At 59.1% G+C, this 15486-nt stretch overlaps 1 protein-coding gene across 6 annotated transcripts in view; it reads right to left on the bottom strand.

Annotated features, from left to right (window-relative positions):
- The window catches only part of CACNA1B (calcium voltage-gated channel subunit alpha1 B), a 185180-nt gene extending 174339 nt beyond the window's left edge, over window positions 1–10841 (bottom strand). For 5 of the 6 annotated variants that reach the window (XR_014140250.1, XR_014140249.1, XM_081804038.1 and 2 more), the window contains exons 1-2: window positions 9491–9591; window positions 5962–6101 (exon numbers count right to left, since the gene is read on the bottom strand). Coding sequence is in view for 4 of the 6 variants with exons in the window: in XM_081804038.1 (XP_081660164.1) it covers window positions 5962–6101; window positions 9491–9583 (233 nt within the window). In the remaining 2 variants the exon portion in view is untranslated. Of the gene's footprint in view, window positions 1–5961; window positions 6102–9490; window positions 9597–10560 lie in introns of those variants that run through there. The other variant, XM_081804041.1, reaches the window with a different exon arrangement.
- Window positions 10842–15486: the final 4645 nt, after the last annotated feature.

Genomic DNA, 15486 nt, shown 5'->3' with positions numbered 1-15486 from the left:
CCCCCCGACCTGACCAGGCATAGAGACCCTCCCCCAGCAACCCCCGACCTGACCAGGCATAGAGACCCCACCAGTGGGATCACAGTCATAGGATGGAAGACCTTATATGGAGCTGGCTCTGTTGGCCGAACCCAGAGCTCGGACACACCGGACACACGCAGCCCATGTCCAAACCCAGTGTTGCTGGACACTCAGACATGGTGTCTTCTGTCATCTCAAACTCAGACACAGGGTCACTCCATATTCAGGTGTGAAGTCACTTTTCGTCCACGGTGAGGCCCAGCTCCCCAGTCGCACAGTTGGACACACTGTCACGGCTCACCTTGGCCCATACTTGCTGGACCCCTCTGGCCAGGGCAGCTATCCTCTGGACTTGGCTCCCCAGAGCACTCTCCTACACCTTCACCCCTCTATTAGCCAGGCCTCCTCGGCGCCAGGAGGCAGGCCTGTCCACACCCCAATTGGATGGGAAGCAGCAGGCCTCCCAGTGGCCAAGGGCAGACCCCAGGACCAAACTTCCTCCCTATGCAATGCTGCCTGCTCTCCTCTCTTCTTCCCACAGGAGGCCCAGTCCAGGGAGGCAGGACCCTGAGTTCTAATTACATGTCCTGGAAAGAAATCCCAGTTTAATTTGAAGTAAAATGAGAAGCTGCAGTTGGAAACGTCCCCTAGAGGAGCCAACTGCCTGAGCTGGGACACATTTCTCCGCTGTCCCCTAGGACCAGGAAGGGAAGCACGAGGCTGAGGCCATGACAGGAGCAGGGACATTCAGGGCTTGGGGACTCTGGGCCCTCTGCCAGCAGGAAGATGTCCCTGGGGTCTGCAGGGACCCTACCCCTGCCCTGACTGCCAGCTGGAATCAACCCCTCAGGACCAAAAGGTGGGGCGGGGCTTCCAAGGGGATTGGGAGGGTGGAGGCAGTGACATGGGGACAGTGTCAGGAAGTCAGACACAGATGGGTCAGTTACAGATGGGCTGGGGATGTGGGTGCCACCCTAGGGAGGTGGGCAATCCACCAGACCCGTGGGTCTCCTGTGGGCAACCCACCAGTGCTCCCTTCAGCTCTCCCCCAGCCCAAGGCCCCATCATATGTCCCGGGTTACTGCCCTAGGGTCAGCCCTGCACCGGCCCCTGCACTCAGAGCCCCCCAGCAGCCCCCGTGGCCCCCTGCACCTTCACCCTCCACTCTCCTCCCCATTCACCGAGGCCCACCCCTCCTGCCTGCTCCTCTGCTCAAGGGGCTTCTTAGGGACCTTCCTAGCCCCCACAAAAGGACAAACCTCACCCTCAAGCTTCCCTGGCCTTCTGCTCGTCACTGCACATCACTAGCCCGCGTGCCACGTGCTCATTGTTCACTGTCTGCCCCAGAGAAGGCAGCCTCCGTGTCACCACCGTGTCCCCAGCAACTAGAGCATTTGGCAAGTACCTTCCAAGTGAACGAGGGGATGGACGGCCAGACACTGAGTAAAGGAGAGAACGTGAAGAGAGATGGAAGCCAAGGAAGCGGTGGGAGACTGGATATGGGCAAAGGGAATCCATCCTTCTTCCCTCCCTCCCATTCATTCTCTCCCTTTCCCTCCCCATCTCATACCCTGTCCTTGTGCATCAGCCCCCAAGCTTGTCCCACACCACATCTCAGCCGATGGGCTGCTGCCTAGTTCACTGGTAACACAACAGTCTGAGAACTTGTGTGCCAGCCCTGCTTCCTCACCGGCCATCCCAAGTGCACACTCAGCTCCTCCCCCATTTCCCGCTTCGAGATCAACAGACATGGACACCAGGGTTCTGGATCCCACTTCCCCTCATCCACCCAGGACGTCTCTCCAGCACTTCCTGTCTACAGCCGCCGCTAGTCCTTGCCTCCCAGACTGGCACACAGGCTGTAGCCCTCGTCCTGCCCCTTCATCTCCCTCCCACCACTGCCCCCAGCTTTCTGCCTTGCTTTGCTACAAAACTCCCTGAAAAGAAGAGCTGCCCACAGGTGCTCACCAGGAACCCCTCCTCCGTCCCCGTAGAGCCTTTCCCAGCAAGCTACCGTCAAGAACCCAGCACTTGCGTGTTGCTGAATGCCATGCTCAGCTGTGTGCCCCCCTCTTGCTCTGTTCAAGAAGAGCTCTTCCTTCCTGAAACACCATCCACTTTCCTCTTTGGGTTCTCCACCCACCTGATTGGCCAGTCCCAACCTGCAGACTCAGGTCCCTGGGCTCATGTGGGCAGCGTCCCCAGGGATCCCGTCTAGCTTTGGGCTTGGAAGACCATCGGTACACCTGCGTCCTGCATTGACACCTCCAGCCACAGCCTCCCCGAGTATCTAGATGGCTCACCCCTCATGTCCTTCCAAACTCATCATGGAGGACTTCTCTGAGCATCCCACACACAGCAGCCTCCCAGCCCACATTCTGCACTCCTTACTCCCTCTTCCACGTGGGAAACTGAAGCATGGTGTTTCCACTTATGGAGTGATCTTCATGGCGCTCCCACCCCCAGGCACCGTGACGGTCATGAAGCACACAGGTCAAGACCTGTCCTTGTCAAGCATATATTCAGGGGCGGGGGCGGCGGAGGGCACAACTAAACATCACATGTAAGTGAAGGATAATGATCTAGGAAGACTGTTTACACTAAGAAGAAACAGTAGGGTTGCGGAGACTGTGCCCCCTGGGCAGAGGCTCAGTGGTCTTGTTCACAGCTGTGTCCTCAGCGCCTGGCAGAGGCTCAGCAAATTCTGCATAAATGAGTATTGAGTGGTTAACAAATGACGATTAGCAGGGGGAGTGTCAAAAGAGGGCAGCTCCAGCAACAGAGGCATGGATGAGAGGGATTGTAGGCAGGGCAGCCCCTCAGCTCATTCCCGTGGAGCTAGGACTAGGTGCTGTGACCCCCGTGCCAAGGGTGAACGTAGGCTTGGTTTACAGGAGAGTATATGAGGGTAAGAGGGTTCCCTGAGGCAGGGGTGGAGTCCCCGTCCCACCCCAGGCTCCTCTCATGACCCGGACACCAGCCTCAGAAGCACAGGGACCCCAGCTGGCCTCGAGGGACAAGCTGGGCTTCACCAAGCAACGCAGCCTCCCCAGCCAGGGTCCCTCCCCTCCCTACCAAGTAAACCCTAATTAAAAACAACAAAATAATGAGAAGTAATGCCCCTCCCATGGCTACCCACAGGGACCTCAGCTCAGGAGGGGTTGGGTCAGGGTAGCTCCCTGGATTCCCCACTGGCTAGCACTCACGCCGAAACAGACCTGGGGCCTCCTCCTACCCCATAGCCACATGCACACACACCCAGGTTCACAAGTCCCGTGAGCTGCAAGCAGGAGCAACACAGCAGGTTCCCTGCGTGACTCTGGGCCCACACGTGAGCCCCCTACCCACCCAGGGGTCCCCTCCCAACGTGGAGCCACCTCTGGGGATGATGTGCAGAGAGAGGGAGCTTGAAAACCACCGGGGCCAACTCCCGGCCCTCCTCCTGCGGACACAGAGAGCAGAGAGTCTGCGTCCCAGATGAGAGACAAAGAACACGGCCAAAAAGAGAAAGACAGCAAGAAAGAATGAGAGGGAAAGAAACAGAGACAGAGAGGACAAAGGAGAGCGAAAGGGTCAGAAATGCAGAGAGGGTTAGAAATACAGAGACAGGACCAAGAAAGTTGGGGAGAATGAGGGAAGGAGGGACAGAGACGCCGAGAGATTGGGGGGCGGTGGACAACAGAACGGCAGGGGAGCAGTACTCGGGAAGAAGCAAGGGAAGATCAGAGAGAAAAGACATGGACAGATGGAGGGGTCTCCAAAGAAGGGTCAGGGGCCAGCATTAAGGTCTCAGGACCCTTGGGACCCTCTCCCTAGGGCTTCCAGAAGGTGGGCCCATCCTCTTCTCTCTTGTGTGTCCCAGAGCAAGGAGAGCAGCCCGGGGTGCCCTACCCTCAGGAGGTCCCTCCCACCCTCACTGAGGGACCAGCAACCTGGACCGGGAATCGGAAGACCAGGGGTCCTGCCAAGGGGTCAGTGGGGGCTCCTCTGCCTCCCTGCCTTGTTCCCAGAAGCCCAAACACTCAGCACCAAAGATTGCATCCTGGGAGGCAGGGTCACACCACCCAGCCCGCTCCCAGCAGGGCAGAACACAGAGCACCCCCCACCTCAGTAACCCGTTAATTCAGCAGACACTCTCTGATCTCTCCTGGGGGCCCGCCCCAAGCGAGGCTCTGGGGACACCCTGAAAAATAAGACACCATTCTTGTCCTCAGGGACTCACGTCTAGAGAGAGGGAGTAAACAGCAGTGACACCCCTAGACACCCTACACTGCGCCCAGCGGACCGGGGGGAGTGTCCTGCCCTTGGAGGGGCCGCACTCACCACCAGCATCCCCCACCCCCCCCAGCAGCAGCGGTGCGGCTGCCGGTCTCCACAACGCCTCAGAGGGCTTTTGGTAAATTCTGCCCTGACCCCACACCCACCCTGGAGCAGGGAGCGCCCCTGTGTCCACCACGTTGTGGAACCCCACATCTCCCAGTAGAAGGCTCCCCACTCCCTTCCCTTCCCAGTCATCATGAAACGGAATGGAATTCAGAGAGTTGTGCAGAAAACCTATTAATTCAGATCTCAGAGGCATCCGTGCCATCGGCGCTGGTGAAAGGGTACCATCCTGGGGAAAAGCACGAGGCAGGAGGAGCCCCAGACAGTTCCGTCGTCCCTCCAGGGACACCTGCCAGACGAGAGCCCAGCACTGATGCTCGCTGGCGTGTGCTACAGACACTCTGGGCCGAGCCATCAGCAGTTGGAGCAAACAGGGAAGCAGGACCCCAGGGCAGGGCAGCACCCTGAGAGCCTGGCTCGGGAGCCCAGAGGCTATTTAGCCAAGTCTGTGTCTTCTCCCATGCAGGGAGCCCGGGGAGGCTTGAGCCCCAGACCTGGGGCTTTCATGGTCACCTCCTCCCTCCTGTGCCTTCTGCCCAAACCACCTCCACGTGTGCTCACCTGCACCAAGGCAGGTTAAGGGGTCGTTGGGCAGCTTCTGCCCAGCACAAGGGTGGAGGCCCTGGCCACAATCACCCTTCCTTGGGAAGGAGTGTTCTGGGCCACAGTGGGGCCTGCTCCCTCCTCTCTGATCTGGGTTCTGAGCCTCTCCGGGGACCACAAGGCCCCAGGGAAGAAGAGACTGCAGTCCCTGGCCTGGGGTGGGGCCTCTGGGGCCTGGGCTGTGCAAACAGGTCCTACGGAGCAAATTCCCCAAGCACTCACCCACGCCACCCCCAGAGCAGAAGCTCCAGCCTTCAGCCTGCTGGCCAGAGAAGCAGGGCAGCGGCTCTAAAGGACCCGCCAGGCAGATGGAGAGACTGAGACCCCGAAGGGTAGCGGCTCAGTGGCAACAAGCAGGGTGGTCTGTCTGCACCCCGCACCCCAGCCCGTCCCCAAGTCAACTTCTAGACCTCCTGGGTTGTCTTGGGAATCACAAAGTGGTAATTATCAGGGTCCATTTGAGGAGGAAAGGACACACTGATCAAGCACCGTCCTGGAGCCAGAAACCGTGGAAACACATACCGTTGACAAGCTCATCCACACACAGCACAGAGCGCTAAGAACGCGCTTCCCAGGGAGCTCTTGGGGCAGGAAACAGCTTAGCGCAGCGCGCGCGTGGTGCCTCCCCCGGGCCACAGGCCGACATGGGCGGGGCTGGAGCCCAGAGCCCTCCCCCTGCCCGGGGAAGCCCCTCCCCCACGGTAGCCCGGCCACGGAGGCAGCGGGCCCACACCCGTGGCTCTGCAAGTGAGTGTTTTCACCTGACACAGAACACTGAGAGTGGGCCCTTCAGCCAAGATCACCACACCCAGGCAACCGCCCAGTCCCACACGGCGGGGGTGCAGTCGGGCGTTTCCTCACACGCAGCCACCTGCACCCGCCGCGGCCCAGTGTGGACACTGCCGCCCAACCTCCAGCCCCGAGAAGGGCACAGCCTGGGCCCTGGCCGCCTACCCTGTGAGAACCACCACGAAGTCCATGACGTTCCAGCCGTTCCGCAAGTAGGAGCCCTTGTGGAAGACAAAGCCCAGGGCTATGATCTTGATCCCCGCCTCAAAGCAGAAGATGCCAATGAAATAGGGCTCTGTGTCGTCCTGAGGAGAAGCAGAGAGAGGGTCGCCACCACCCCCAGTCCGGCAGGCCACACTCACGGCCCAGGTCTGCCCCTCCCACTCAGCCTCACCACCCACAGACTTCTCCAGCCCGGCACTTTCATCATGGGCCTGTTTGCTCCTCTGCCCTGTTGTCCCAACAGGAAATGGGGCCCTGCTCCCACAGCCAGTGACCTCCTAGTCACAGCGGGGAGGCATCCTGGGACCTCCTACCCTTCGAAGCCCTGCAGAAGGGGAAGCAATGTTGACATTTGTGGGCTTCTTCTGCAATCCATCCAACACCCCATGTGTTAAGCACGATTATCATCTGTTTCTAAAGGAAACAGACACAGAGAGGTCAAGGAACTGGGCTGGAGACTCACAGTTTGTTGGAACCAGAGCCGTACTCAAACCCAGAGGCGATCTGGGTCTGATCCTGGGCTCCAACCACTGGAGAAGTTGCCTGGATAATGTCCCAGCTCCCTAGAGTGCAGCCCAGGACCCACTTATTCATTCAACACACATCTTCTGGATAATCATAACATGCAAATGCAAATCTTGGGGGAGCAAATACAGCCCAGCCTCAGGGAGCCTCTGGAGAGCAAGACATCCAGCTAGGCAGCAAGGAAAGGAATTCCAGGTGGAGGGAACAGTGAGCAAAGCAATCTTGTCACTCAGCCAAGAGCATCAACTGGGGCCAGGCTCCCCTGGTGCTGAGGTGCTGAGCAAGGTGGGAAACAAGTTGTAGAGAGCTCGGGGAGGAGGATGCCACATGGAGACACGCACAGACGGTGTGGTAAGTGACCAGGGGCATCGCTCACTTGGGGCTGCAGGGGAGGGGCGGGCCAGATTGGCTCCTAGTGGCTGCTCTCAGCTCGAACTGAGGGCCAGCGGCCTGTGCCTTCCTCCCCCAAGAAGCCTGGTCCTCAAGAGCTCTCCCCATCTGACCTGGTATACCGTCTGCCTGGGCCTTCCCAGCTGTGCACGGCAGAAGCTACCTCCCTGAGGGGCCCAGTCAGCCCAGTGTCCATCATGGCCCAACTCCCCCATCCTGCTACCCAGATGCTGACTCATGACTGAAATCATCCCCTGGAAGCTTCAGGTCTAGTTTAGTTGGAGGGACCCCTCTCCCCAAGGGAAGGGGCTGCTGACATCTGGCCCAGGAAACAGCTTGGCTCTAACAAACACATCCTCACAGAAAGCTTCCGGACACACAAAAGAGCAGGCCAGAGCTGGGAGATGGGGTTGGCCCCCCCAGATCCCTCTCTTCATTGCTCTTCCCCCAGCCCCACTCTGGAGGGCTGGCTTGGGGAGGGGTGGGTGGGCAGACAGCCATGGGCTTGGTTGGGGGTGGAGCGGGACGAAGACCGCCAGCTAGGGTTCTGGCTACAGGCTGCGCGGGCAGTTGATGGGTGGCTGGAAAGCAGAGCCCCCAGAGACGGGGAGCTGTGGAGGCCCCACCCCAGTCCAGGTTGGCAAACAATGGAGCACCTGCACGACCTAGCCTCCTGCCCTAGCAAGCCTCCAGGCCTGAGCCCTGAAGCTGCCACAGCCCCTCCTCTCCAGACCCTGCTCTGTGTTCCAGCCTTCTCTCCATCCATAGGTCTGAAGGCCAATGTCTGCACACAGGACTACGGTCAGCAAGGGCTCCTCAGGCCTCCAGGCCAGGCCCAGGCTGAGCACATTCTGCTTGTCTTCCCAAGAGCCCACCCCCCATCACCACAAAGCAAACCTTCCCTCACCTGGGAGGCAGGAGTTCAGACTTGCCCAGATGCCCAGCTGGCCCACTCAAGCCTGCCACCCCTCAGGGACAAGCCTAAGACTGCCCTCTGTACACTGGCCTCCCTGTCCCTGACCGCCACCATCTCCTGGCCCGCTTCCTTCTGGCCCTAACACTGCCAGACTTCCCTGGAGGTATGGCCACACCCTGTGGTCTGCAGAGGTCCCCTGCTCTCACTTTCTCCGCTCCAGCTTCCAGAGCAGACGCCCACCACAAGCACGTGCCAGGCCAGCACGCACAAGGGGCCCACAGGAAGCCGGTGACCCTATCTGGCTCCACACGGGGCAGGAGTCACCCACAGGGGCCACACCCACTCAGGCCTGGCGGCATGGCTTGTGCTGTCTTCACAGCCCTCCTCCCCACAACCCGAAGCCCTGGCCTTCCGAGCACCGCAGAAGACGATCCAGGGAGCCGCCCATTCCTGGTCGTCCATTTCCTTGCCTTCTTTTGGTGCCTTGCCCAACTGTGAGCAGCCCCAAGTCAGCCTCCCTCTGTCCTCCCTTCCCCACCCCTGGGCCTGTGATGACGGGGAAGGGGCGTTCAGGGCCCATGCTAAACACTGAACAGCCCCTGTATCACCTCCTGCCTATCTCCACTGAAGCGAGGGAAAGAAGCTGTGGAGAGGACCAATCGCTTGCCGGGGTACAAGGAAAGAGGGATTCTCCTCTCGATGCCCAATGCCCCTAGGAGAGCCTGGGCTGTGTCTCAGGGACCTCAGGACTTTTAGCAGCTCTCCAGCCAGGCCCCAGACCCCCTCTCCAGACCCCTGCACCTGCTCCTCTCCCTGCTCTCAGGCCTAGGAGCCTACACCAATCCCCGGCAAAGGGTTCAGGTCAGAGGAAAGACTGGGGACTAGGGGACACAGCCTCACCTTTGAAATGAGGCTCACTGCTCCAAATACCACCCTCTGCCCCTCCAGAGACCCTGCCCTGGGGTTCTGACTGTCATGTGCAACAGGGGACACCACAGGGATCTGTGGAGCTCTTGACAGGAATGGGTGAAAATGATTCAGGACGTTTGGGAAGAATACTTGGGAAGGAGTGCTTCCCATATGAAGGGGACGGGATTCCCCATGGGGAAGGAATTCCAAGCAGAGCCAGGAAAGACAACTCTGAAGGACAGGTGGACAATCCCTAGACCCAGGACCATACCACAGGGACCAAAGACGATCAGAGCCCTGCCCAGGAAAGCCCCTGGGCAGCCAGAAAGGTGGGCACTCACCCAGAACCTGACATTTCCCTGGGCCATTACGAATGCCCCTCCCCCACCCCTGGTTTCACCTAGTTTCCTAGATCAGCGCTTAAGGTGGTGGAACTGAACAGCCCATCTGAGGTTCGGGGTGGCTAGTGGCCCGGGGCAGATAGCCGCTAGCTAACACGGCCTCTCTCAGGCCATCCTTCCCATCAGGGCTGCGCTAGCTACCCCAGTCCTCCTGGCCCTGGGGGAGGTGTCAGCTGCCTGGGTTCTCACCTTTTCCTCCACTAAAAGGAGAAGAGAGCTACGCAGATTACCCTGCCCGAGGAAGCTAAACTGAGCCACCGATGCTAAAGGGCGTGGAATCAGACAAGCGGCGGCCGCCCGCAGCCCCGCCCGCAGCCCCGCCGCCGCTCACCAGCCGCTCGGACATGGGCGTCTTGTCCCCGTCGGGGAGGTGCTGCTCCAGCGCCAGCACGATGCAGTTGGCGATGATTGTGGCCAGGATCATGTACTCAAACGGAGTGCGTGGGTTAAGGACTGGCCAGGAGGCGCACGGCGCGCAGTGCAGCAGGCGCGGCGAGGCCCCCTCCGGAGGGGCTGAGGACGACGGGTCGGAAGCCCACCCCGCCCTGCCTACCCTCCCCCTCGGGGGCCGCCTCGAGGCGGAGCCTCTGGCCGTCTGGGCGGCCAGCCCCTCGGCACGTCCCGGCGGCCGTCAGCACCGCGGACAGCGCCCCCGCCGCGCGAGGCTCGGCTCCCGCGACCCGAGGGGAGGGGACTGCGCCCCCCGCGCGAGGCTGGAGGAAGGACCCCGCGCAGGCGCACACTCCCACCTAGAGACACGTAGCCACATGTACCTACACAGGCACTTGAACATACATGTACCGCGTCCCGCACGCACGCACGCGCAACACCGGGTTCATGTAATGCCCGCACACACACGCAAGCACCTGCAGCCAAGCACGCGCCTGGGCTCGCGTCCACCCGGGTGCTCACACCTGCACAGACACGGATTCGCCCTCGGGTGCCCTCCAGGCTGGCCGCGCGCTCTGCACCCACACCAAGGGAGTGAAGGGACGAGTCCAGGGACAGGGGGCTCCGCCCAGCGTCCATCCCGCTCCCGCAGCCGCCACCACCACGACCACACGCGCGCGCGCGCGCGCGCACACACACACACTCAAACACACACCACACACGCACACGCGGCGCGCGGAGGGCCCCGGAGCCCCGCCCCGCCCCCTCCTCGCCGAGAGCCGCGTCCCCGAGCCGCCTCTCCCCAGGTCGCACCCTCCTCCCGACCCCGGGCAAGATGGCCACTGGGCGCCGCACGCGTCCCGCCCCAGCCCCGGGCTCCCCCCCACCCCCGCCCAGGCCGCCCCTCCCAGACCCGCCGGGGCGCGGACGCCGGACGCCGCGCCCGGTCCCTGTCCCCTCGACCTCGGACGGTCCCCCGGCCCCCTCGCGGCCCGGCCCCCGGCAGGATATGGCCACTCGGTGATGCGCTTGGCGTATTTGCGGACGACGTTGTCCTCGCTGAAGACGAAGAGCGAGCGGTTGACGGTGAAGCAGTTTTGCTTGACCGGGATGGGGTTGTACAGCGCCATGGTCCGCGCGCGTTGCGCGATCGACTGCTTGTAGAGGACCCGCTGGCCGGGCTGCAGGCCCCCCGGGCCCGGGCCGCCCGCCCCGCCGGCCCCGCCGCCCCGAGCCCGCTCCCCACCGGCGCCCCCATAGCGGCTGCCCAGCTCGTCCCCGAAGCGGACCATGGCTCCTGGGCGCCGCGCGCATCCCCCGGCCCGGCGGCCCCGGCAGGGAGGGCGCGGGGCGCGCCAGCCAGGCGCTCGGAGCGGAGCAGCAGCGGAGCCGCGGGACCCACACCGGACCTCGTCCGGCCCCGCCGCCGCACCCGACTCCGCCGCCCGCACCACGCCCTATAAGGGGTCGGTCACGTGGCGGCGCCCGGCCAATCCGCGCTCGCGCCGCCCGCCCGAATGCCAACCGCCCCGCCCCCAGTTGGCCGCCCCCGCCCTGTCCCCCGCGGCCGGTCCCCGCCGCCCGCCCTCTGGGCTGCGCCTCGGTCCCCGGGCCTCCGGGCTGAGCCCCGGGCTCGGGCGGGCGCCGGGAGCGGGCGCCGTCTGCGCGTCCCGCTTCGCGCTCCTCCGGGCGCTGGCCAGATGCTGAACTCGGCCGCTGCGGCCGGGAGCCGGGCGGGGCTGGCTGTCCTCGACGGACCGCCGAGCTGAGCGGCCCCAATGGACGCTTCCTTTGCCCCCAGGAGCAGGAGGCGTCACAGCCGTGAGAAGCTCCAGCCCAAACTGCGGAGGGTTAGGCCCCTGGCTCCCCGTGTTTCTTCCCACACCTCACTCCCCTTGCTGCGGACCACTGGCCTCCTCCAAGATGCTGGCTCCCGGGCCCTCTCCTGCCATCCTTTCGGAGTCTTTCACATCCTTATAGACCATGCTCTCAACTCCCTGGTCTTGGGTTTTCAGGATGCACAACTCTGTCCTGGGACCCCTCAGCCCTCAATCGTACCCTAGGCCTTCCTGTCAACATGCACTGAATCAGCTCCAAAATCTCAGCTCAGAGATTCCTTTGTTCCATCATCCATTCAGTAACAATTAAAGAGAGCCTGCTGTGTGCTCTCCACCCATCCTTCCATCCATTCAGCGACTCCACTAAACACCTATCAGATGCCAGGCACTAGGCTCCCAGCTCTGCCTTCATGGAGCTGACATTCTTACACAAGGAATGACAAATGCTTCCACAGTGCTTACTTCGTGCAGGCACTGATGTATTCCATTCGCACACTATTTGTTCGTTCAGTCCTCACAACACTCAGATAAGAAGCCTCCTGGAATCACTCCTGGTGAGTGACTGAGGGGATAAAGCAGATGTCGCACACTGTCCCCTTCACCGGTGGACAGCAAATCAATACGGCAGCAGCACCAGGTGGCAGTGAGTGCTGTGAGAACAGAACAAGGATGGCAAGTGACACTGAGTCGGGGAAGACCTCTGTCAGGAAGCGAGCGGTGCCAAGTGAGTCCAGCACAGAGCGCAGGGGCCCAGGGGCAACCTTGGGCTGTGCTGATGGAGTTATGGGCTCCCACTTCAGTTCTCAAAGTCAGAGAGGAGTTCTGTGCAGAGGGGTCATCATGACTCCAGTTCTGGAAGAATCCCTCTGGCTGCTGAGTAGGGAACGGTGGGGGGCTGGGGAGTGTTGCCCAGGATGCATTCAGAGGTGGGCAACTCAAGCCAGCTATCGGTGGCTCACACGGTGCAGTTTTAACCTCACTTAATAAAAAGGCATAAAGTATGCCATTTCAGGAACACAAACTCTTTCCATCCTTCCTCCCTCCCATGGTCGCAGTGTATACTTTTTGTCCTCATGCTTGTCACCTCATGGTCCAAGGTCCATAGCCCAAAGCATCCCATCTTTATACCACCATCTCAAATGAAAGAAGGGGCAGGTGTAAAGAAGACATCCATTTTTTAAAAGTAAACACATAGCATCCTTTTATAACAAAGGAAAGGTTTCTCAGCAGCTCCCCAGAAAATTTCTCTTTAAACTCTGTTGGGCAGATCTGAACCATGTACCACTCCTGGTTTCAAGAGGGTGGGAAAGTAGATGTATAGCAAAAAGGACCAGGACTGACATTACACACTGAGGTGGGCACGTAGTGACCCAGACATAAACAGGGTCACTTAGCTGCAAAGTGGAAGGGAAGAGTATAGGGAGGCTGCCAAAAGGCCTGTCACTGGAGAAATTGGGGGGTCTTTGACAGCAGCCCAAAGGAGAGATGGTGTGGTTTGGATGAGAAGCATCATGCCCAGGGGCTCTATCGTGCAGCTGACTGGATGGCTGATGCACTGCTTATAAGACTTGCCAGAGAAGGAATGGAGGCTCTTAGTTTTTTACCTGACTGTTGACTGGTACTCTTCACTGAAGCAGGGAAATGAGGGAAGAACTTGTTGATCACAGGGTGGAGATTAAGAACTTCGTATTTGACATAAAAGTGGAGATGCTGAGTAGGCAGTTGGATGTTGCAAGGGATGTTCAGACGATAGGTCGTGGCTGGAGATATGAATCTGGAAGCTGTGTGAAACACTTTGTGTCTGCCCCTCCCATTCTCTCTGCCCTTCCCCACTCTGCTCTGTGCCATGCACTGACCTATGTAGACTGCATCAGCTCACTCCCTTGACATCCAGCTCTTGGTTGTACCTGGCTGATGGGGAGCACCAGTAGGCACTTGGAGGAAGAAAAGAACAAGGTCAAGGTATGTATCCCCCGAGCTCTCTCCTGCTGGCTCACCTGGGGTTGGCCATAAGTCTCAATTGAAGGTCCCAGCTCCTGTCAGCCCCTTCCGGTTCCTGCTCCCTCTCCTTGTTTCTGCAGACCTGGGAGTGGTGGCAGTGCCTGGAGTCATCAGTCCCTCGAAGTTTTGTTATACCCTGCACAAATCATGGTAGATAGTCCCTTTGAGTGTGCCACCCTGGCAGACCACTGCCTGACTCAGAAATCATCACTGAGGGAATAAGTGTAGACAGAGAGCAGAGAGCCCGGGGGACAGGAGGGCACTCAGAAAGAATCAAGTAGGTGAAAAGGAGCCTGAGAAGGAGCAGCCAGAGAATTCAGGGAGGGAAGGATCAGGAGAGCCCAGTTTCCAGGGCCATGGGAGGAGCATATGTCAAGAAAGAGGTTAGGGTGCCTGGGTGGCTCAGTCGGTTAAGCGACTGCCTTCGGCTCAGGTCATGATCCTGGAGTCCCTGGATCGAGTCCCGCATCGGGCTCCCTGCTCGGCAGGGAGTCTGCTTCGTCCTCTGACCCTATCCCCTCTCATGTGTTCTCTCTCTCTCATTCTCTCTCTCTCAAATAAATAAATAAATAAACAAAATCTTTAAAAAAGAAAGAGGTTATACTCATCTGCCAAAAACTGCTGAGCAATCCAGAGAGATGAAGACCAACATTCAATCGTTAGCAAGACAGAAGCACCTGTTACCTTGATAAAAGCAGTTTCCGTAGAAGAGTAAGAAATAGCCTGAATGGAATGGATTAAAGCAGATGACTCATGAGGAACTGCATACAGCTAGGCACACACCTTGTGCAGTGAGTTGTTCTGCAAAGGGGAGCAGAAACATGGTACAATATAACCAAAGAGAGGTCCAGCATTTAAGGAGTTTGTGTGCTTTTTTTTTTTTTAGGATGGGGATGTTATTGGACTTGATATGCATATTGAAATTACTCAATAGAAAGAAAAATTGGTGGCGCAAGAAGGGTGTGTTGCCTAGTCTAGGTAAGAGGGCACAGGACTTGGGACAGTTCATTGGTTGCAGCAGAGGGGAAGACCAGCCACATGATTGTAGGCACAGGTGGGTTGGTAGATTGGGGGTGGACGAGGACTGTCTTCTGACTGCTCTACTTTCTCAGTGAAATAAGAAACAAGATAATCAACCAAGCGGGAGAAGGGGCATTGCAGGCTGAAAGGAGGAGGAGCAGGTTGAAATGCTCCTCCGCAGGAATGAAAAAGAGAATCCACTGGGGGAAATGTGGTGGGGCAGGCAGTTCTGAGCTGAGCGGGATGCAGAGGGAAGCATCTTTGGGAGTGAGGAAGTTAGGACAGGGGGCTGGAGTCTGTTACCCCTTGATTACACTCTTCTTCCTCCCTGGACCTTCCAGCTCACCTGTTCTACACCCCACTCCAGATCTCAGTGCTTCCTACTCCCCAGCCCCCTCCTTTCCTGCCAGGGCTCCCTGGTCCCTCACCCTCTGTCCTACTCACTGGCAAATGCCCCACCCTGAACCTCCAGGAGTACCCCCATGAGGCTCCAGCCGCTGCAGAAGGTCACACACTGGACAGACTGGTCCCCCCCAAGGAAGTCTTCAGGGGTCGCCAAGTTGGTACTGCCCATGCTGTCCCAGAAGCGCTCCCCATAGTCAAACCTAGGGAGAGAGGAGAGCGACAGCATTGTCATCATGCTCCACTGTCCTCGAAATTCAGCCCCCTGTTGGAGGGTAGAGGCCTTGCCCCCATTCCCTCCACTATACCTAGAAGCCCAGCACCTCCTCAGCATCTCCTACAGACGTCCCTCCCCTTCTTTTTTCCCAGCCTTACTGAGATATAACTGACATTTAACATTGTGTAAGTTTCAGGTGTACAGTGTGATGATTTGATACGTGTATATATTGTAAAATGATTACCATAGGAAGGCTCGTTAACATATCCATCACTTCACATAGTTACCTTTCCTTTTGTTGTTGTAGTAAGAAGGCTTAATTAAGATAACTGGAAGTTTATATCTTTTGACCAACATCTCCCCATTTCCCCCACCTCCCAGCCCTTGGCAACCACCATCCTACTCTGTTTCTGTGAGTTCAGCTTTTTTAGATTCCACGTCAGTGAGTCTTTTTTTTTT

The sequence above is a fragment of the Leptonychotes weddellii genome, chromosome 14, assembly GCF_054177405.1.
Source record: "Leptonychotes weddellii isolate Sample4059 chromosome 14, ASM5417740v2, whole genome shotgun sequence".
NCBI lineage: Eukaryota > Metazoa > Chordata > Mammalia > Carnivora > Phocidae > Leptonychotes > Leptonychotes weddellii.
The sequence above is the reverse complement of the archived record's forward strand: the minus strand, read 5'-3'. Positions and strand labels throughout refer to the sequence as shown.